Here is a 23653-nt window from a genome sequence, read left to right as displayed (position 1 = left end):
CCCCTTAGCCCTCAGCCCTCCCAGCGCAGAGTTTTGCGAGCCATTTGCTGCTATTGCTGCTCTGCTGCCAGTGTCATCTGTCAATATTGATTTAAAATCAATTCATCTCCCGTTGCGCCAATGTCTGATTTTGTACGGTCCGAGCGCACAGCTTGAGGTTTTCATTAGCCCGGAGAATTTTTCACAAAATTCTCCCCGTTCCATGAATGTCATGTTTCCCTCTAGAGCTCTACAAAATTTCAAAAGATTCGCATTACATGTGACAGAACCCTGTTTGTATTGCAAGCTTCAATTTTAAAGAGAAAACTCTGGCATTAAACTGTTTCCAGCTCGTAGTTTAATTAAATGGCAGCCAGTGGTGGGGCGCCCAGCTTTCTCTACAATTTTTAGAACTTTTTCGAGTCCCGGAGTCTCGAATTACTTGAACGAGCAACGCAAACGGAATGCCTCTTGAATTAATCAAATTTAGAGCCATGACGCACCTACAGAAAACATAAAAAAGGAAATGTAGGAAAAGTTATTCATGTACGAGGGGAGTGGGGGAGTGCGATGGCCAATCCCTCATTCTCGATGTTCATGACACTTGTCCATCAGTTGGGCAAACAAAACTCGGCGGGGACGTCATTTGAGACGTGTTCGCTCCACCCAAAACGACGGCGATTGCCACTACATGGCAGAAACTACAGAAGCTAAATAAAAAATAGTACAAACTGGCTAACGCCCACCAACCACCCACCGATCCAGTGGCTCTGCCAGGGTTCATTGCCCTCCACCCTCCGCCTGCGCCACCGCCTCCTTTCCGCCTTCATCGCCGATATGCAAATGCCAGCTCGTCGCGAATTCAACTCTTTCGGGGGCCCGCACGCACAGCCAACTTGAAAATCGGCTTAAAGTCCTGGTTATTTAAGAATTACTTGGCAAAAATAGTGTTAACTTGGGGCTTACACATGCATGGGGCCCCCTCGTAAGCCCGGCAAGTGGAACATGCACTTCTGGAGCCGACTCCCGCTCTTCAATTGCATTCAACGACGCTTAACATTTTACAACCAAAATGAATTGCACGCACACACAACACACCCAGTAACACACAGTCATATCAATAAATTTTCGCACAACAAAGGCGGCGGAAAAGGGCCTTCCACTACCGGGGGAAGGAGCTCCGAATGACATGGGAGCTACGGGCCTGGCCGGCATGGAAAATATTTTATTAAATGCAGTCGCTATTCGACATTCGCCACTCGCATCGAGCACCGAAAACGAAATGGAAATGAAAATGCGGCTCTGGACGGTCAAATTATATGCTTAAATTCAATGAAGGCGAATATAATTGCTTTCTTTGTTCAAAGCCCTTCGATGTGGAAAAGCTTTGCGTAATTGGTTTTCGATTTAACAAATTTTCAATACAATTGACCGAGTTAAAACCCCCCATTATTAAATAGAGCTCAAAACAGCTTACTAAATATATTGAATTGCATTTGTTTTTGGTAATGAAGTAATAAACTAAATTGGAACAATAAAAGATTGTTTTGAATTATTTACATTGCAGCTAACAAGCTCTAATATAGTTTCTTAGAAAGGTTGTCAAAAAAATGAGAGATGGAATTAAAAAGATTTGGCTTCCAATCGAAGAGCTTTAATTATTTTTCAGTGACTCCTTTTGTAATTTCGATTCAAATTGCGTTGAATTGCAAATAATGCTCGGAACAAATTTTGACAAATTCAACCACAAAGTTTTCTGACAATAACAGAAAATGACAATTATAAAGCAAATTGTGGGCAGAAGTAAATGAAATTAGTTTACTGGTTTATGGGCCTAATTCGAATGCATGGCACCAACACACATGCTGGCCATGAAATTTGCATACACACTCGCTCCCGAAAGCCAAAAGGTACTTTTGACTTATGGAGCAGTCGCCGAAATTGTAATCAGCATTCGCCGAATGTTTCAAGTAAATTTAAATTTGCGATTTAATTAAATCACCAACTAAATTGCCAAAAACTTAAATCGAAAGGGGGCTGGGACTGGGGTTGGAGCATGGCCCCAAGGATAATGAGTTTCGGTTGGTTTTCGGGCACGTGTTGTTCTTACAAATGAGCTTCCATTAACCAAAGACAATTGAAAATTAATGTTTAATAACTTTACGATAATTGACGGAGCGTGTTTGTTGACATTCTGATTGCCGACAATGACTCAGATAACCCGACAAGGCAAACAGTCATTAGGGGAGTCGATTCATAATCCTGGCTTTGGAGATGCCATTTTTATGGCCTGGATAAGCTATCTATTCTCTGAAATTTCTTCTAATTTTCTGTCAACTTGCACAATAAATAAATATAAACCAGGTGCCCGAGGCGTTCTGGCAAGACAATTTGGCTTAAGTTGCTGCCACCTTAATTCACTTAGACGGAGAAACTTGTAAAAATATTTCGCATCAACCTGCCAGCCAGCAACAAAATGTAAACTAATTTTAGTTGAGTGACAAGCTGCATGTACGGAGTTTGCATACATACTATGTATGTATATGGTAGCAGCCCATACACGTTCAGCCAATTCCGGGGTGACAGAAATTTTAAAGTTTTGCGTCTCTAATTAAATTAAGCAAGAGGCCAACTGGAAAAGTTTCTCCGGTGCTGGCGAAACACCTGTGGCAGCCCTAATCTCCCAGTTCTAAGGACACTTTCATCGCCTCTTTGAGCAGAGGTCCTATTGCCCAGAGTTACTTGAAAGCATTTTGAATAATTACTCAAGTTGACTTGGCCAAAACAAAAATACACGCTCGAATTTATGGGTTTCTGGTGCTCTTAAATCCTAAATGTTCTTTGCCAGTCCTTTCTTGTTTATTCCTTCTAAGCCCGGCATTATTTTTTATTTTTTGGCACCACTCGAGGGCCACTCCAGTGGCAATTCTACGAATTTATTTAGCATTTATGTGTGGCTGAATGCATTTCCAAAGAACAACATTGGCAGCCCTGCAGCACTGTTGCCTGCAACATGATGCCAGCCACAATGTTGCGCAGCACTGCAGACTGTCGCCAATGGCGGAGAGGATAACACATGCAGGACGATGTTCTGACGACTGGGTGGGTGCTGATAGCTGCGGATTGTGGACTGTTCACCCCGAAGCCACAGGAAACCGATGGCCGTCGCACAGGTTGTTCCTGGGCGGCCCTCGACCGAAAAAGTAAACGCAATTTGGCGAGCGAAAATTTCATTAGAGCTGGCGAAATTTAATAAACCCATAACGCCGTAGCTGTAGCGGCGTGGCGCGACATCGGGCGGATGGCAAAATGGCAGAACAGCTCAGAGCCACCCCGGAGTTTAGAAAGCTGCGATTAGGAATCAGCCAGAGCGTGTGTCTTGGGTGGAAGGAAGCGAACCCAACCGAATCCAACCAAACCCGACCAAACTGTGAAAATCTAATTTTACGGGGGTTGATCGGGGGTTGGGCGGGCCTTAAAAGGGAAGCGGAGATAAAAAATATGTACACGTCTCTAAAAATGTTCCGAGCACAGCATATTTCAGCTAAATGCTTGGCATATTTCCGTGTTCCATTTGCATTGAGGTCATAGGTCATACACGGCGGGGAAGCGGCCATTTTTGATTTATTCGACGCGCCCCGCCACACAAACACAAAATGGAAATTTATTGGTTGCACCACCACACCCCATACACCACTCTCCGCAAAAAGGTGAATCAGGGCCAAAAATGGCAAATATTATATAAAAAATTCTAGCTATGGATTTTCAAAATGGTTCTTGGCCCGGACTCCCAAGCGTATTGATGTGGGTTAGTACAACATAAGCCCGGCCTAAGCTAAGCATAATGATTGCCTAGTTTTTAGGGCAAAGCGGATTAACATGTAATGGGATTTAAAAATGGCTAGGGCCCTGCCGAGCTGGGCTGGGATGGAGTTTTCATTTTAAACGTTCAGCTACTTATCCCACAATCCATCCCACAAGTTAATAAATTATGGATTTTGGGGGACACAAGTGCCCCAATCTAAATATCTCAGGCATATTAAATGCTGCGTAGTTAGGAAAATTAATAATTAATTTCCGAAACTGCCTCGGCAAACAATCATGCCAGAAAGCGTTTATATGCGGCCCAGTGGCTGCTGAAATTTGTCAATCGATTGCTCACGTTCGGCACTCCGGTTCATGACGAAAACAAAAGCCCCGCGGGGCTCCACTAGCCTCTTGACCCCCGGCGCCTGGCTGTCAGCTGCCATTCAGCAGCTATTTAAAATTCCAGTCGCTTTAGTCGGCAATCAAACTGTGCGAATAGGTTCGAGAGCCCCAGCCAGGCCAGATGTGTCAGATCCCCTTTATGCAGATGTCTGCATGGTGTGCTGATACCTAACTAAAATGCATCTAACTTCATTAACTTTCCATGAACAAATACGGAAAAGCTCTCATATTTAATGAAAATATTTGCGGTCCTCGTTGGCTTCAGTTTTAAATAAACGTCATGCTGAATGGAAGCCATGCCCCGCCAGAAGGAGCAGACACGAATAGTTGGCTGCGGGTCGCCGTTTGTGGCATTGTTGGCATTCCCACCTTTCAGTCGCGCCTTTTATTTCATATTTTCCGTCCCTCGGTGAAATATTTCGCGATGGCACTTTAAAGCTCTGTACCTAGTAGCTCTATAGCCCGATGTGTGTGGAAGGAGAAAGGAGTGGAAGGTGTGGAGCCCGCTCTGTGGCGGCGGAAGGGCAATAAAAATTCCGCAGCGCGTTAGCTTTGCATACACAACAGAGTTCAGCATTTCGGCTAGGAGTGTCGCCCTGTGGTGGCCTATTTGTTTTATTCTTTCGCAATAAAATAAAATTAAAAGCATAGAATATTTTTTTTGCACTATTTACAACACTATTTATGCACTCGCGCCCGTACTGGCTCGCAACTCTATGAAATTGTATTACTGCACGCGATTCCCCTGGAAGCCATTAACCCAAAACAAACCCAAAAATGTACCAGAAGAGATATGGTTACAGTATCGTTGTATCTCCCCCAACCCAAGCCGCAAAAACTGGGCAAAAAAGTCCTGAGATCCCCACAGTAATTAGTGTAATAAGCCGAGATGCACGGCCGTTTGAGGAGCCTTGTGGGCTCTTTATACGTATCATTACTTAATTTAGTTTGTTTAGTAAATACTTTCTGCAATCTTTGGAATTCCACACTAACATCTCCTCTCTTTTTTCTAATTTCAGGTAATTTCCCAGTCTAAAGTTCAAAGAGTCGACCAATTAGTCAGTGAGTAATAAAAATTAGGAAACTCTTCGAAAGGTCAACCAACAGAGGCGACAAATGTCAACATTAAATGGTTCCATTATAAGCAATCAGTGGTCCCCCACTGTGGTAGCCCACACAGCCATCGTGACTTCAAACACAATTACCCCTTTACTTGTGGTCTATGGTCTAGGGTCTGTCTTAAAAAAAAGCCAAGATGCAAATACAATTTGCCACTTGAAATCTACATAAATTGAAGTGCGGAGAGGCTAAAAAAAGAGTCGTTGGAGGGCCACTTCAAGCAGTTTACAATAAACCAGATCAGACTCTGGGCCTCGAGTGTCTTTGGAGTTGGTCCTCCATGTGGAAGGAAAAATCAATGAACAAGATAAATGTTTTCTGGATATGAATTCAGTTTTTTCATCCAAGTGAGCTTGGTTGTGCGGAAAAAGACATATGTAGGTAGAATATGTCTTTATGTAGGTAGAAGGTAGGTATATATATGTAGGTAGAATTACCTTTCAAGGTTGAATCCTTTGATGGTTTTAACTTAATGATAATGAATCAATTTTTCTGCCACTTTGTAGCATTTAAACCTTTACGTTCAGCCAGCTGCCATCAAAAAATGGCACTCCAGGCTGTAATTACCCAGTCACAGACAAAGGCAATCGCGGCCTATAATAAATTCATAATTGACAGGGGCTCGATGACTCCCCCCGGCTCACGGCCCGGCACAGGCCTGCCGATTTTGACAAATGTTCTGACGCCAGTCGTGCATTTCACGCATAAACAGCCAGTTTCCAGGGCCACTTCCTCCTCCCGACTTCCTGGGCTTCCGCTTATCCACTCCACTCCACGCCTCTCCAGCGGCACTTCCGGAGCCCCTGAGAGGGTTATTTTCCGGGCGCCGGATAGCAAACCCTTTTGGGTAATTGCAAAAACTATTAAGCCAAATTATGGGTTTTACTTTACGCGGCAACCCCTTTTATGCTTTTAATGCTGCACTCGAGAATTAGAAGTACCGTGAAAATCAAGAGCACGCAAAATTATTATATAGACTTAACCCCGTATAATTGCAAAATATTTGCAGCCCAGCGGCAGGCGGAGTTAGTAAATAACACACATGTGCATGTGTGCATAAAAAAGGTCAATATTTGTTTGCACGCCCCTCATTCACACGGGGAGTAATCCGCTCGAAAAAAGCCCCAGACCATTCCCCTGGCGATCTTTAAATGGCCCATAAAAAATTGCCGAAAAAGGAAAAACAACCATGGGGAGAAAATGAAAAGGTATAACATTTTCCCCGCCAATTGATGCACAACAACGGCCTCCATAAAAAGGACTCGAACGATTTACCTCAATACTCTCGAACGTGAAAATGTGCCGGGGAGCCGGGGGGAAAAAAATGAAAAGTCATTTTCACATATTTGTGGGGCTAACGAAACATTTTTCACTTTTCGGTTTGGCTAGTTCGGTTTGGTTTTTGCCGGCTCCATGTCCGTTTATTGTTCTCGTTTTTTATCCGGGAGGTCATCGACTGATGCATAATTTAAGCGACCGTATTTAAGGGGAATTATTGCCCGCCGAACGGGTGTCTGGGAGCCTGGTGGGTGGGGAAGCTCCCGAACCGCAGAGGCAATTGCCGAGCTTTTGTTTTAAATATGACCAAATTGGAATTTAAATGCGATTTCGCATAATTCGATTCCAATAAAATGTTATTTCATACACTGTGGTGTGGCATTGAAAAACTATCGCGATTGTTCTCTCTTGGAATATTTTAGATAAATGATTCGCACAGAACTAAGCCCATATTAATATTCGGTTAATATTTTTGCTTTTATGTGTAGCTCCATTGCATTTAATTCTGTCGCCAGCCGAAGAGATAAATTGCATGGCGCATTGGCCGTAAATTAAATAAATCTTTTTTCTTGCCAAATCCGCACATGAACGCCTCTGAAGTATTTCGAAATTGAAATTCCTCAAATGCATGTGTGTGAAGGGTCCTTTGGCCTGTTCCCTGAAATTTTAATAACTCAATTACGCACACATTTGAATTCATTAGCGCCCGGCGCTGAGCGGAAATCAGGATGGGTTCGCGGAGGGATAGCAAGGAGCTAAGGGTTGTCCGGACTCTGGAACAACGCACAATAAAATGTATATAAATCAAATTTAGCGCCGAAATGGCACAAGGAGGGGTTCCTCTTTCTATTCCAATTCCTTTTCCCAAAAAAGAGATCCGCAGGGGTGCATACAAATATATGAATTTTGGAAATTATTACCTCTGCAAGGAAAAAAGAAAAACTAATAACCATGTACGGATTTAATAATAAATCAAGTACGAGAGAGCGAGAAGTTGGGAACCGGAAGCGGAGGAACAAGGACTCCATGGCACATTCTAAATCCGCATTTCAAATAGACAAATGAACGCACGAGCAGTAGCTTGCATACAACAATGGCCATTAGCCGGAATTATTCCCTGCCATTCATCATACGGCTCGCACAATGCCTTTTTCCAACTGGCAGTTACATATGTCCCATTGTGGCGTCCTGCAAATTCATTCAAGAGCGGCCCAGGATCACAATTCCGATCTCGATTTGTGGGATTTCGATTCGATCCCCGCAGCCAGGTACACAAGTCCGTAATCCTCTTTCTCGGGTAGTTCTCCTCGGGAAAGTGCTACTGTGTTTCCACCCTGATCCTCTCCTGTTAGGTGGGATTGGCAAACTCAGCTTGACTGTTATTGTTATTATTTTTTGTGTTCGCTGCTCAATGAATCGAATTGGGCTGTTCGCAGCGTTAATTGACAGCTCAATTGGTGGGATGGGCTGGCTTATGAGGTCACTTAAGGGTCACTCCAGAGGCTTATCGCTGCCCATTGAGTGGCACAAAAAAAGTACTGGGGACTGAAAGTCTCAAGTTACTTTAACTAAGGCTCTGAGAGTTATGGGGCTTTCAATTCAGCTTCTAATTTGACTATTCAACCATGTGTCTCACACGAAATACACTTCATGGACTTTAAATAAAGCCAAACAAACACCAAATTAATTCCCTTCCCCATCGAGATGGAAATTATTTGCGAAACTAATCTCATTAACACTTCACTTAATTTGGCTTCCATTGTGGGTTTATTTGAATGCCGCCCACCAGCCAGCTCCGCCCGCTCCATAATGAGCTCGACTCCAGGCAAAAAGATGTCGGCAAATGTTCGGATTTCGGGGTTCTGCAAAACCAATTTTGAGTCATTAGCTGCCATTGTGGATGTGTAATTGAAACCTATACCAGGCTAACTGAAAAGCAGGCAGACTGTTTAAGAGTTCCATCCAGATAACACCTGCTTCCATTTCAGACTTTTCTGATTTGCACAACAACAGCTGACACTTTCCCAACTATTGCGCCTCAGGTTCCTCTGCCATTTCTGTGGCTGTCAAATCCAACCCGTAAGTAGCCAGAAACCCTGATCTAATCCGAGAAAGAAGGCCCGAGGCCGCTCGACGTCTCAATTTCCAAATGACCAAACTAATCACAAAAGACTGGCGAAAAGGTTTCTGCTTTGCTTTTCCCTTTTTTTTTGTTTTTTTTTTTCCTTTTCCACTTTCCCCGATGACATAATTCGCAGCGCTCGAATTTCCGCCGCCTGACTTTACACACTCTGACATAATTAGGGTGAACTACCCCGACCCCTAAGTACCCTAAGTCTCTCCAGACCCTGCCCCCTGTCGGGCTGCAGTCTCAGGGACACACCCCTGAACACTTGTGTGCACAGCTGGCAGTCTTCATCCGAAAATCAAAAGCGGGGCGCTGCAATTGCCAACTGAAAACTCTATCTTTTGAATGCTGTTTAATTTAAAATTATGCAAATTTTGCAGAGCACTTAAGCGTTTTCAGGGAGTTTTAGGAATGGGTATTGTGTAATTGGGAAATTTTTGGAAAAAGAATAGGGTGTGAAAGCCATATCTTGGACAATATTTCTATTAAATATTCGTATTTCGATTCTTTTTAAATCTTTCTATTTTCGATCGAATCTAAAATTTCAATCGAATCAAAATTTTGGTGAAGAGTGCCTTCACCAAAGCACTCCATCCATAGACGACAATAATCCATTCTATTTAAGTTTTGGAAAATAATATTACATCTAATATTTTTTCTGGGAAAGGATATCGTTTTTTTACTTTATTATTGATTTTGAATTATAAAATAGCTTCGAGTATGAATTACAAAAACCGTCGAGAGGAAGCTGGGGGGATAAACCACTTGGCTTTCATAATTTAACCTTTATTCCTTGATTCTTATAAAAATGAAATAAAAATGGAAGTGCAGTGACAAAGCGTAGTTATAAATTTATGTAGGAGGAGTTACCTCGCCCCAACCGCAGTGTGTCCCAGCTGGATCTGGTATTTATTATGCCACCGTATTCCTACAGGAGGGCGTATTCGCCTCTGCATAGAAATGCAAGTCAGTAAATTCCTGGAAAATCCTCAAGGATTTGCTTGGCGATAGCTGAAAGCTTTCCCTCCGTCCTCTGACCCTCCATCGAGGGCGGATTTCCCTTTCGGGAATTTTCCACTCCTGGTTGATTGTTGTCAAAGGTCATGAAATATGCAAACAATATACTGGCACATTGTTTGTTTTCCATTCGATCCGATCCGATTAGCTAATCGAAGCGATAAACTCCAATATAAAAATCTGACCACACTGCTTTCAATTCTTAATGCCGTCGGGGGCGTCGGGCTTTTAGCAGATTAATAGTTCGCAGGCTTTTAGTGGAATTGCTGCCTCCGACTGGACTGGGCTGACTTTTCAATCTTCTGGTGTTTTGGTTAATGGAGGAACTTTGGTTACATGCTAATCACCGAATTGCCATTTAATTGATGGGCCTCCTGCCCCAAACTCCTGCAATCGTAGGGAAAAGCCATTCTCTCCTGCCCATTTCCATTCAAACCTCAAAGTCCGAAGCGAAGCCATAATTAAATATTGCTCCCCGTCTGGGTACAAAGTCCAAACCGGTTTGGACCATAATTACGGAAACTTGGCACGAAGCCGCACCACAATTGAGATTTGCAAGGATAAGGGAGTCTGAATATGGGAGCAAGAAAATGCACTGAGACTTCTAACTGGGGTTCGACCCGCATAGAAATAGTCACAACTATTAGACGCCATTTCTGTTTAGCCCTGTGATTTTTCCGAGTGTAACTGACACTGGGACGAGCTCGTCATCATTAACACCCGTCCAAGCAATTCTCGTCGTCAATGGCAACGGTAGATGGCAGATTCCCCATCATCCTGCTGGCTGGCGGTCGGAGATCGGGAATTGAAGCTGTGCCAGCATAATAATAAGGCGGCAGGGGAATCGATGACAGCGTGAATCAAGGCCCTAGCTGTAAGCGAATGCGACTCGAAACAATCATTAATTAATGTCAATCGAATCGAATCGAACTGAAGCTGGAATGAAATTTGGCGACAAACGTTTTCCGCTCGAAATCAGCGACGAACTACGTTTCTGGATTGAATCTGCGGGTTCCCAGGTATCAAGTCCCGTCCGTCTCGGTGGCCCTCCCGGATCTTAATGACGTTCGGTTGAAATGTGTAATTCGACCGGCAACTTTTCATTCTCGTTGCCAGGGAATCGGAAACGGAAGCCGGCGGAGACACGACAACAAGTTTTTGGCAGAGCGAACATCAACAAATGTCCTGTGATTAATTATTAGAAAAATGCTTGGTGCGACGAGAGGAATATTAAATGCGTAGGGATGGGAGGGAAATTATGATAATGGACGACTCTGTGTTCGGGGGACATGTAATTGAATCGAGCTTCCTTGTCTCCAGCCAGCAGTAGTTACTAAAAACTCATTAAGCATTTATGGCCTTCGCTCCACTATTTAAAGAACGTTAAAGGCCCGATGCGGAGGGCCAGAAGTCGACTGGCTCGTAACCGCACGGACAACAATATGTAGCCAATATTAAAATGCATTTTTAATGCACTTTTGCACTTTGTGGTTGCCAACTGTGAGCTCCCTCTCAGGACGGCCAGTTGACTTTGCTTTAATTAAAAAAAAAAAGCGGCCAACGGCAAAGGAAACGAGAAAAAACGTTTATAAGAGCAAACAACAAGCATACGCCCCGTGCGCCTGCGAAATTATTTTCGCAGCCATTTATCAGGCTGTTAGTCGATGAATACTCAATGCTTAATACTCGCGAGTGTTGTCAGCAGTAGCAGCAGCATAATTGCAATTTAATGCACTTTTATTGGCATTCAATGGACTGCAAACGGGCGAGACATCAGCGAGTTCCATTAATTAAAAACCGTTCGCGCACCCCCCGCAGGAACTCCTTTTTTTGCAAATCTCACTTAGAGACAGGACATCCAGAGTGCGGAGCCCGGAGGCCTCGGGCCATGTCACACAGCATCATAAAATTTATTAAAACTGCCCTGCAGTGCCGAAGCTTTTAATTAGAGAGCGTCTGTAGGTAATCCCGAGCTCGCACCTCCAGCTCCAGCTCCGAACCAGTGTTGTTGCATTAAAAAGTTATTCCATCACCATAAATCTTTTGGCTTGCGTTAGGTTTGCATAATTAGCCCTGAACCAGGGCCGAGGAGCGAGGAGCTCGGACATTCCCGGGGCTTGTCATAATTATGCAAAAACAGTGAAACTCAAACGGAGGCAGCCGGCTTCCGTAGGAGAAAAAGTTGACTAAACAAAGCTTTTTGATATCCCGGCTCCACTTTCGCAACATAATTCGTTATTTATGACTTCAATTATGTTTGTCCGAGCCCACACACCCAGGTTCAGAGGTTAAATGGGCGCAGAGAGGCGAACTTAGCAGCAGCTCAAGGCTGGGCCCTGCGCCCTTTGGCACACACACTTGTCACCGCTCCTGACCCCTGACCCCGGAGAAAGTGTGAACGTTTTAATTACCACTTTAACGAAATGTCCACCTCCTTCGGGGAGGGCCCTCCGAATATTCCAATGATAAATTATCCATGAAAGTTACTCCAAAGATGCCCCACGGGTTGGAGAAACTTTCCACAAGTGCCCGGAATGCGAATTTAAAGTGAAGTGTCCTGACCGATTTAAAGCCTGAAACTATGTGGTAATATATGTATTAATGCTCCTCCACACCTCTACGCTGTTGACAGTTTGATTGTGAATTTGTTTGGTTAGATAATGTCAACACTGGGAATGAATAATAAATGCCCCAAGCCAACCTCTGTATTAATAGCAGAGCCTGCATTAAAAATATAGTATTTTTTTTACAGGAGAAGAATTACAGGGCTTACACAGTAAACACAGCAATATTATTAATAAACTTTAATTACCAAAAGTGATTCGTTTTTTGCCCGCCTGGCATTTAAAATGTATGGGGTAAATAAGCCATGCTAAAGCTAAAGCGAATGTGAAAAGTTAAAGCTGATCGGTCAACGGAAAACGGCCAGAAGCTTTAACCAGCTAACCTTGGCTGAGACGGGCCACGTCTTCCAGCCACCATTTGGCAGATCTAACGATGCAGTTCGAGCCACTCTCAGCCTTGGGGCCGGAGTTTTCAGTTGCTGGTCTGTGAAAACATGTTTCCCACTTACGACCAGTCTCTCACACATTTGCATGTGAATGGAATGGAGTCAGGGACGGCGGCAAATGTTGCACTCGGGCGGGTGCTGTGTTGTTGTTTTGTTGGCTTGTCTCTTATGAAAAGCGCTTAGTTGCCAAACTGTTTTCAAAGCCTCGTCAACTGTGCAGCAAATGCACACAAGGCAATTAAATTAAAGACGAAAGGCAAACAGATGGCCGGGTGGACGGGTGGACGGCGGCAGAAGACAAAAAGTTTAACTTTTCAAAGTTAGCCCAAGTTGTATTTTAGCTGGAAACTTTTCCATTCTGCCATTGTCAGCAAGAATTTATGCTTTAATTAGCAAGGCACTCCCGACGTGCCCAAAACGTTGACAAACAATTAGCACCGAAAGTAATAAGCTCCCCCTCTAGTTAGAAGAACCTGTGAGTCACTCCGGCAACCTACATGCCGCTTTTAAAGTCTATCTCTTCAGCAGATCAGTGCGAAGTATAAATAGAAAGCGGAAGCCGGCTTAAAGCCCCGAGCCCGAGTGGGTTCAAAGACACATTCGGGCCAGCCAACCGTAAAAATAAACAGTTAAGCTGAAAAGCCATTGCCGGCCATCTTTTACGGGCTTATGTGCAAATAAATAAAATTATTTTATTCCGCACAGACGCAGTAAGGAGCTGCAAATATAAATAATAACATATTTAGCATACAAATTAGTTTTGCATATTAATTATGCAATTAAACAATGACACGCATATGGTGTTTTTATATCGAACGCAAAGGAGAAAAAACTGTCGCATGGAGCGCATTGAACCATGCTGGGCAACAAGGGTTAAATATTGTCATGTGGATTGATGCAGTTGTGTTAATAGACTGACTTTAATAAATTGACACAAAAAGAGTGATTAAACCCTATTAAATGGCTTTAATAAACGAGCACTCAGGTAAAAAGTTGTTTATTTATTCAGATGCCTCACCGCAAGTCCTTGCTTCTCATGAATTATTCTAAATGGTTTCCACATTAAATTTTCTCCGAAATTCCAACCAGACTTCTCCTCGGGGCCTGCCAACACCAGCGCAAATCAATAGCCTCCATCTATATTGTATTTATACAAACAATTGACAGACGCAATAATTAATTGATTTCGTTGCCAGCTACACAAAATTAATGTCACTTTCGTTAGCATTTACAAGGCGGGCTTTCTACTTATTTTTTAGAAAGGGAGGAAGCTGCCATTTTGTGATTTCCAGCCATTTGTCAAATTTCGCATTCCGCCCACCCACTTCCTCCCGACCACTTCCCACCAAAAAGTCACATAAATTATGAGGCCAAAACCGCAGATCAATTTATTTTGTGGCTCGAGACAAGGCTCCTTCCTTGGCATCCTGCAAAAATGTCAGGCTGGAAGGAAAAACAATTAAAACCCACTCGCAGACACTTTTTATGAGTACCGGCGACGTCTGGCCTCCTGCCTCGCCCGGTCCTCGCCCAGGACTTTGACTTTATCTACCTTTGTCCTGGCGGTGTTGATTTTGATTCGGGCTCTGACTCTGATTTGGCTAAGCGAAATTTCAGCCTGTCTGCATAATTCCACAGCGGTTGATAAATGTCTCGCAAATCGCAGGCGACACTCCTGGCGGCCGGCCAAGAGGCCTTGAATAAATTCGCAAAAAATAGGCAGCAACAACTTCGAGTCCTCCCATCTAGACTGTTTTTTGCTGCGTATATATTAATAACTGTCATTCGCTTGGGCGACCCTCATTGTCCCACTCCCCCAAAAGGGACTCGCTTTGATATTTTTTATCTTTGCTTAAGACATTCATATGTCTCGTAGTTCTGCACTTTCCGCCACAGCTGACGGGGCGTGGGTCCTGTGACGGGGATCCTTTGGCGGTGGCGGGGCTTAGGTGTGGTTGCAACTTTCGGCGCGTGTATATGAAAATTATGTTAATTTAGACTCCGCTTGACTGCGGATCCCGCTGTTTCCGCCTCGTTTTCAGCTGGTTTGTAGGTGGCCCCAGCAGGGATCCTTCTTCGGTTAACTTTGTATTCTAGGGGGCGTTGCAGGGAGTATTCGATGCTGAGTTCGCTTTGCCAGAACTCATATACTCGATATGCTTCGCACAGGGTATGCGCTGCTTCCAGCTTCTTATTTCAGAGTCTTTAACCTCGAAAAGCTTCAGCTGCCACGTCTGTTGCTTGCGTGTGCGCTTTTTTCTGCATTAAATTAGGCATCCTGCGTCTGGCCTGGAATATGTAACTCGTGCTGTCTTCCCCGGTTTGGCAGACGCTGTCATCGTCACAATTTGCGTAAGCTTCCTAAAGGGTTAAGGCCAGAAAGCAAGTTACCGAGGCAGACGGCCGCATATTAATTTTCCCAGAAACATGTTGCACAACGCAACCGCACTCCTTTCCTCCCAAAATACCCAGGACACCCAGCTCACCCAGAAGCCCAGAACATATTATATAAATTGCTGGCTGCAATTTTCGTACAGTGGGCTTCGGTATTGTTTGAATTTATGAGGAATATGGACCGCAATATTTATCACATGTCCAGTGCCAACTTTAACGCTTGCCGTCCATCGCACAAGGACTGCATATCGAGCCCGATTTGGCATAAATTTCAGCTGGTCAGCTGGCAGAGCTTTGCGGTCCGCTTGGCACTCTCTGGCCCGGGCATTAATTATGATAATATTTCTTCGGACTTTAATAAGCACTTGGCATTTGGTTTGCCCGGCCAACCGACCAACCTGTGGGTCGTCGAGTTGCAGAATCTGCCACTCGACTCTGCATTGTCTGATAATTACAATAAGACGCTCATAAGCTCATCGAAAAGTTAAGTGCCAACTGCAGGATGCAGGCTGCAGGCTTCCGCAACCTGCAGTGCGGGGGAGGAGCTCCCAGTCTTGTCTAGTTCGCATTAATTAACTGACAGCTGGAGCAGCAATGGTATTCAAGTGGCTCCTCAAATAACTCTCCGCCCTGAACAGCCGAATGTGTCCGTAATGCGGACAACAAGTGTAGATGTTTGCATTGTAAAGGGAAACTCAAATTGGGCCATAAATAATGCAAATGTTTGTGTGCTTGACTTGAAGCTAAAAACTGGCAGGCCATTCGAGGTGCCCGGGGAGGTAATGAGCTTATTAATAACTTATGCCATGCATTTAACATCGAACTACATAATTCAGGCCCGATGCTCGGCAATCCCTGATTTGTAGCTCACTTTCTACACAAAATTAAATAAAACGAGACACATGTCGTTGATCCAGCTGCTCTGCCTGATTCTACTCCCAGTAGCTATTGAGGGAAACGTGACCGTGGACCAGGACAAGCCAGGCTACAGCCACCTGAGTTCGTTTCTGGTGTCCTTGCGCACTGTGAGGTACGTTCGCCAGCCGGGGGACAACCACTTCTGCACCGGAGTCCTCCTCACAAACCGCCATGTCCTGACCGCGGCCCACTGCGTTACAGAGTTGGTGTATTTAGTTTGAAGCCTAGTCCTCAGTACACTGTCCTTCCCCTAACCTCAGTATAATGGGAATCCTGATGAATCCACACCGAATTAGGGCCGTCATCGGATCACGTTTCTTCGGAAACCCGGAACCCGTGGAGATAATCTCAAGAATCGATGAAATACACGTCTATCCGCTTTACCAAAGAAACAAACGGGACGACATAGCAGTCCTGCGTTTGAGGAAAACCCTCAACTTTGACGAAAATCATTTGGCCAAGGTAATCATGGGAAACTCTGAGCTGGAGGTGGGCAGGGATTGCAAGACTGTCGGCCGAAACTTTGGTGTCAGGGTGGGTGCTTGCCTTAGACTTATGCTATAGATCACTGTAACAGCAATTTTTCGAACCTAGAGGCATAGATACAACACGACATATCCTCTGCGATTCGCAGATGTTCAGCTCCGACCTCTCATGGACTGCAAAAACTCCACCGAAATTAAGGAGGAGATCGATCCCGAGGACGAGGACCTTATGTGCGTCAACCGTCGAACGAAAAACTACTGTCCCACCGACTTCGGAGGTCCCTTATTCTGCGACGGCCAGCTCTACGGCATTGCCTTGGGCGCCATCAACTGCTCCGAGAGCAAGCCCATCGCCTTCAGCTACTTGCCGACCTATACGAGCTGGCTGGACGAGGTTTGCCGGGGATCGCAGCTGCTGAGCTCCCAATGGCCGCTGCCCCTCACATTCCTTATCTGGGTTTTGGTCAACTTTCACTACGGTTTGGGGCCAGGGCTTATCTAAATCTCTCTTGAGGAAAACTCACGAAAAGCATCCACCCCTTGCAATTAATCGAAAATTGGGGGGATAGCCCTAGGAAACTTTCGCCTGCAATCCACCTGTTAAGTGCCACGTGTGGCAAATGCCACACTTACTTTTGCCAGCGACTTTCCTTTCGACTGTAAACACAGTGATTTCGACAACGGCTCCAAACTTTGCAACGCTGCATAAATCAGAAGAAACTGCCGAAAAAAGCTTAATAAATTTGTACATAAAACATGATTGATAAAGGCCATAAATAATCCCAATAATAAATAGAAAATTGGTCAGAAAAAAGTAAAAGGCCGCGACACGGCAATTTGATGTAACAACCAATCACTATTAATGGCCACGAAAAGCCGAAAAGGTAAAAGAAATTGCACACACACGCGAGATACTGATTTGGCCAAAAAGAAAAGCCAACAGAAGTTAACAAAAACGAGTTTGGCGCTCGCCGCTGAACTCCCATTGACTTTGGGGCCAGTGGAGACCTGGACCGGTTCTGTCAGTGGCTCAGTGGATGGAAAGGCTGCCATAAATCAGCAATAATTATCTTTTTTGTTGTTCTGCAATTGGCCGAAATGCAGGTAGCTCCGTATCACAATAGCTGATAAATCGATGCTGATAAATTGAAAATTACGAACACAATGGGATGCCGGGATGATAAGCTCTGACGAAAATTGTTCAGATACAATACATACCCACATGACTGCATACGGCATTTGATTTTTCCTTCTCTCCTGTGGAAATTGCATACCAATTTGCGGTGCATGGAGGACCGAGCCATGGTATCTGCCACTTTTCTTCAGCAATCCTAGGAACTGATGGGAACAATGGGATGAATATACCGGAATGATGTATATTAAAGTTAATCCTTTGTTGACTTGTTCAAGGCATTAAACAAAAATAGCCCAAAATAGTCCACTGCAACCCAATCCTCTTCCCTGTAGAACGCTCCACCAGAAATCAAAGTACCCGAATCGAAAAATTATAGTCAAAATCACGTTCTACACAAAAGACGCTTACGTGGCCAAAAAATGGAAACAATAGCCACAACATGGAGCGTGCCAGGATATGGAGTCCCAAATCTGAGTTGATTTTTATTGGGACGAGCGAGGGGCATTAAATTAAATCTATTTGCACAATTTTTAGAGGGGAAAAGTGAAGTGAAATGATTTCAATAGCCACACATGGGCAGCAAAAATGAAATAAAAATCACTCTTCACTTCATGTTGGGGCAAGAGTTTCCGCCAAGGCACAGCCACTGAACCGGACAACGATGCTTTGTGCCACAAGGCGGCACTGAAAACTGCAGACACGGCACCAAACAAGGAGCAAGACAGGAATAGGACGGGAGACACTCCACCGAAATTCTCGCCAGAGCTAAATAAATAAATATCACTGGACAACGGGAATGGATAAAAAATAGATTTGTGCGGTGAATAAACACATGGACATGGATATGCAGGAGGAGCGTATGTCGACACAACGTCTCGAATCGGTGGCGTTGGATTTCATAGTCGGGAATGCGACATTGCCCAACTTTAGCTCCGGACTCCGGACTCAGCTTGAACGTTTTTGTGGACTTTTCCTTTTGTTTTTATTCCCAGCACCAGTTCCAGTACCCAGTTTGTTGCAATCCTCGTTTTATTTGCGGGGGAGTGTGAAACGATTTTTGCTGACTCCTGAAATCCAAGCTGCAGCTGAAGTTCTCGGTGGGGCAGGGCGAAACTTTAGTTTTTTCACATCCCTAAGTGGTTTTATAGAGGGTACAAATTCGAGTGTGAATAAAAAATGAAACAAAAAGTCGCTTGCGCAAAAAAATCTCTCACAACTCAATTGTCAAAAGTTAAGCGACATCTCCATGGGGCGGTCGAAAAGTTTCCGATTACACGGCCAGCTGGCTGACCTGCTTTCCGAAGGCGCATGCAAATCCAGCGTCCAACAGCAATCGTGCAGTTTCCGGCTGACCAAACAAAACTTCACCCGGCCGGCCCGTCACTCAGGCCAACAAAAAGCGCAGCGGCTTCGGTGGAAGAAATCAATTCGCTTTTGGCCAGCTGCAGACGGACCTCCTCTTACAATGCCCCCCTTTCTCCGGGGTGGCAGCTGTTGTTGCCCCACCCAGTGTTGATGCCGCAAATTTGCAATTTGTGGCTTTCATTTACAGAAATTAGACTGCTCACATGTCCGAAATAGCCAATGTGTTGGCCAGAAAGGCGATCAGCCATAAAAGAGGTTTTTAAAATTATGTTTAATGGGATCTTTGGATCTCTGGAATTGCTAATTTGAGAGTCTTAAATACCCATTATTCTTTGCTTCCACCGGGTACTTAATATCCACCACTTATCCCCAACATCTTTTTAACTTTCACTCAACTCTCACACAATCTAGAATTAGCTCAAATTAAATCCGAAGCTCTTTCCTGAATCTTTCCAATCCAAAGCCCAAATTTCATTAGAAATTATCCTCTCCGGCCAGGGGCACATTTATTCGCTTTATCTCAACCGCCAAAGCCAAAGTCAAGCAAACAGGCAAACAAACAAACAAGCCGGAAGACCCATTCTATACTGAAACGTTTAATACCAAACTTAGAAAATTACTCAAATGTCTTAATTGGCAAATAGAAAATGCCAAAAAGAATTCCGGGCAACTGCAGTTGGATGGAACTTTGCGGAAACTTTTCGCAACTGCCACTGCAACTGCAGCATTGTGAGTGTGGAGCATTTCAACAGACTGAGTGCAAACACAAAAAGCCAGGGAATAACTTAATTGAAACTTAATGAGAAAATGTACCCGCATTGTTTGCAACTGAGATCTCGGCGCCTGCGATGCGTATCTTAAAGATGCAAACGTGCAGGTGTCTGTGCGCTAAATGCGACAGTCATCCGCCTGATTGCCGTGGAACGTGCCGCTTTGGCAGACAAAGACCCTGGTCAGATACCAGATACCAGCTATAGATACATGATACATTGCACAACAGCCACTAACGTAATCGTCTTTTGTCTATCTTGCAGATGCGCTCACCTGGGCCCAGGTGAATGTGGAACCCAACACAGCGCTCCTCAACGAGGGCGATCGCACCGAGCTGCTCTGCAGGTACGGGCGCGCCATCAACTACTGCCGCATCGAGATCCCCGGCGAGCAGCGCGTCCTCAACCTGTCCCCGGAATGGAGCAAGACGCCCGGGTTCACATACTTCGGCTCTGGCCTGAACGCCGGACAGTGCGGCGTGAGCATCGAGCGGGTCAAGGGCATCAACAACGGTCAGGTCAAGTGCAGTCTGGGCGTCGAGGGTGAGGAGCTGTCGGGCACCATTGACTTGGTGGTGGCATGTAAGTATCTCATTGCCGAATGGTAAGAATCTTGTAATCATAACGCTTTCCACCGTTTTGTAGTGCGTCCTCATCAGCCAATTATCGAACTAATCAGCAAGCCCAATCGCGATGGCTTCTTTATCGAGGGTACTCCGTTCCAGGGCCGCTGCAGCGTCCGCGATGGCCGCCCACCGGCGAACATCTCCTGGTACATCGACAACATGCCCGCCAACAAGCGCACCAGCGAGCTGGAGATCATCACGAACAACGTCAACAACGTGGAGCTGTCCACCTCCGTCCAGGAAATCCAATGGACTCTCTCCGCCGAGGACAGCAACAGGAAGCTGGTCTGCCGCTCGCACCACCAAACCGATCGGGAGAGCGTTCCGCCCCAGGAGGCCGCCTATATCATCAACGTTCGATGTGAGTATCCGGGATTAGAGACTAAAATCTGAGAAAGTACCTATATGGAATATGAATCCTTTTAGATGCCCCCGTCCACCAGTTTGAGGAAGCCTTGGTCTACGGCCTGTATCTGGACCACACTGCCATCGTGAACATTACCATCCGGGCCAGCCCGCAGCCCAAAATCGAGTGGACCATCGACGGAACCGTCATCGGACAGGGTCGCAGCGACGGGCGGTACTCGGTCTACGAGCCACAGTACCTGGGCAACGACGAGTACAACGTGACCCTGGCCATTGCCGGACTGACGCTGGAGGACACCACGAAGACCTACACCCTGAAGGCCTCCAACGAGCTGGGCGCCACCGAATACAAGGTGCGCATTAGCTCGTCGAGCAAGCCGCCCAGCAGCAACCTGGATGTTGCCGCCATTGTTGGCATCGTTGTGGCAGTCGCCGTACTGGTCCTGGTCGTCCTGCTGATTCTGTTTGCTCGTGCCACCGGCCGGTGGTGTTTCGGCGGTAAGTAGAGTGCAGAAAAACATTCCAAAACGGGTTGTTGTGCCGCATACACACAATTTTGCTTATTTCGTGGATGAAAACATCATCATTGGCCTCTCAGACAACAAACAACAACATCATCATCATCATCATTACTATCAACCCGGCACTATTGTTCCATCATCAGCTATGCTAACAATTTCTGGCTTTAGGTTCTCCAATCCACCCAATTCACCCAGTTCACTCACCCACTCTGCCCATCACAGCCACTCATCCTGCAATTCATACATGTTCTGGTTTTTCGGGGACCACAAGCCGTTGTTAACTTTCGGCACATTGTGCGGCTTTTAAATTTTAATTAGCGTTAACCTAGCAGAAGGAGCCACCCAACAGAGAATGGGTAGAGGCTCCAGAAAGCTCATCTAATTAAAAAAAATTTCACTTGACTTTGCCGGCGAGTTGCGCTGGAAAAGCACATACGGCCGGAAAGGGTCTTGGAAAAATGGGAGGTACGAGAGACGTAATTGCAATGTGGGCCATGTGAGTGAAAAAAGAATGAAAGGTTTACAAAAAAATAATAACCAGCGGTTCAGAAAAATACAGGGCACACGTTGGAGTTAATTTAAAGAAGCCCCAAGATAAAAAAAACATAAAACTAAAAGATGAAATTGTCAAAAAATAATTAAAAGTGTTCGGAAAGTGTAAAAGAAGTGGGTGCACCGGGAGATACCTTCTTAGTTCTATAAGTGGTAACAAATTGTAATACTCTCTTTGAGCCAAAGTGTCTACAAATGACAACAACAAGAAGAGCTAACATCAAAAACGAAAATTGGTCACTAAAAGTAGTGCTTTGGAAACACTACAATCTAAAAATGTTTAAAAACTGTTTGATGCTTTTTATGTTAACTATAACTTTGTAAAAACTATAACTCTGCTTCTCCACGAGAGTCTCGCTTGATAAGCTTCCCGGTAAATGGACTAACCCCAGCTCTAATACGGATAATTGGTGTCTTTGAGATCGAAGTCTTCTCTGTCTCTCTCTCTCTTTCTGTATCTTTCTCTCTTTCTGTCTGCACACAAAGCTAAATGTTAGTTCTTGTTGTTGTTGTTTTACAGGCGCCACTCTGAACACGGATATCGGTCCCGATTCGGAGGCACAGATCCATCCCGAAATAAACGACGACGAGGAACTAGATGGTCGCGATAATGGCGATGAGCATATCGATACCACCCAGCAGTCGGAGGAGGCCACGCCCCCCGTCACTGACAAGCTGGAGGCGCAAAGGAAGGCCGATCTGAAGAAGAGTGCGGCGGCCACGGCGGCGGCGGTCATAGCCGCCGGAAATGGCAGCCAGCACAACTTGAACGGCAGTAGCATCGAAGCTCCCAAGCCGCCAAACACATCCGTTTAGGATGGCAAGGCCGCCTCCCTGATAAAGAAGGCGTGGCTTTTTGGCCAGTTTTGCTGTGTGCCCTATTTGCTGAAAGCAAAATGGAAAAGAAACAAACCTACACGACCCATATCTTCTTACCATACACACACTTGTTCAAATGTTTCTCAAATACTGCTCTCTAAAACGAACCAGAAAATCTCAAAAAGCTCACAATGAATGGGAAATAATTAAACTATGCTAATATATTAAAAAGCAACAAAATCTTAACTTAGGCCAAGTATCTTTAAGTGACCAGTTTTCGTGAACCGCGAATCTCGAATACCTTAAACTTTACCTTGCCCTCTCGAATAATTATTATCAAAATTTACAACATTAGTGTATTATACTTGATTTTTGTCCATTATTTATTTAAGCTATCTGACCTGCCACCAGCAGTTGCATTTTCTATTTGTTTTTGAATCTTGAGTACCATTTTGGCAACCCAATCGATTGATTCTTGGCAAGCGTAACAACTAGAAAGTTAAATGGATGTGTTTATGATATATTTTAATTAGTTATCCGCTTCTCACTTTCATTTTTTTTCTGTTCTCTTGTAATTTTAGTAATTTTGTAAAGTGAAAAACAAAAAAAATAAAATGAAAAACTACGAAATATACATTTTTTTTTGGGAGGCAAACAGTGATGCGATGATGAAGATGATGTTGTCTAGGGTGGGTTCTGCCAGCTAAAGATTTAGCTTTCCTCATCATGAATCCATTAATCCATGATCCATGATTAAAATTTAAACTATGATATTTGGTATATATTTTAAAAACAATCTCTTTTATTTTCTCCCTCAGGAAAATCCATCAAGACGCCCACAAATGAAACGTAAGTACAAGCACTCACCTTCACTTGCCTAACAATGTCAAAATAAGTTCAAAGTGCCAAGAATTAACGGGGCCAGGCCATAAGCATACAAAGTACTCCCCTCTCCATGGATG

General features: G+C 44.6%; 2 protein-coding genes across 6 annotated transcripts in view; both read left to right on the top strand.

The window, feature by feature from the left end:
* The window catches only part of Fas3 (fasciclin 3), a 65210-nt gene that overhangs the window by 36002 nt on the left and 5555 nt on the right, over positions 1-23653 (top strand). For 4 of the 5 annotated variants that reach the window (XM_017238990.3, XM_017238993.3, XM_017238991.3 and 1 more), the window contains exons 2-5: positions 20072-20389; positions 20453-20794; positions 20860-21297; positions 23510-23540. In XM_017238990.3, coding sequence (XP_017094479.2) covers positions 20072-20389; positions 20453-20794; positions 20860-21297; positions 23510-23540 — 1129 coding nt within the window. Of the gene's footprint in view, positions 1-20071; positions 20390-20452; positions 20795-20859; positions 21298-22392; positions 23322-23509; positions 23541-23653 lie in introns of those variants that run through there. The other variant, XM_017238992.3, reaches the window with a different exon arrangement.
* LOC108123715 (serine protease ami) lies at positions 15972-18827 on the top strand. The gene is made up of 3 exons (XM_017238994.3): positions 15972-16254; positions 16313-16586; positions 16647-18827. The coding sequence occupies exons 1-3, from the start codon at positions 16037-16039 to the stop codon at positions 17037-17039; spliced, it is 885 nt and encodes a 294-aa protein (XP_017094483.1). The 5' UTR covers positions 15972-16036; the 3' UTR covers positions 17040-18827.

Source organism: Drosophila bipectinata, chromosome 2L (assembly GCF_030179905.1).
Source record: "Drosophila bipectinata strain 14024-0381.07 chromosome 2L, DbipHiC1v2, whole genome shotgun sequence".
Taxonomy (NCBI): Eukaryota; Metazoa; Arthropoda; class Insecta; order Diptera; family Drosophilidae; genus Drosophila; species Drosophila bipectinata.
The sequence above is the reverse complement of the archived record's forward strand: the minus strand, read 5'-3'. Positions and strand labels throughout refer to the sequence as shown.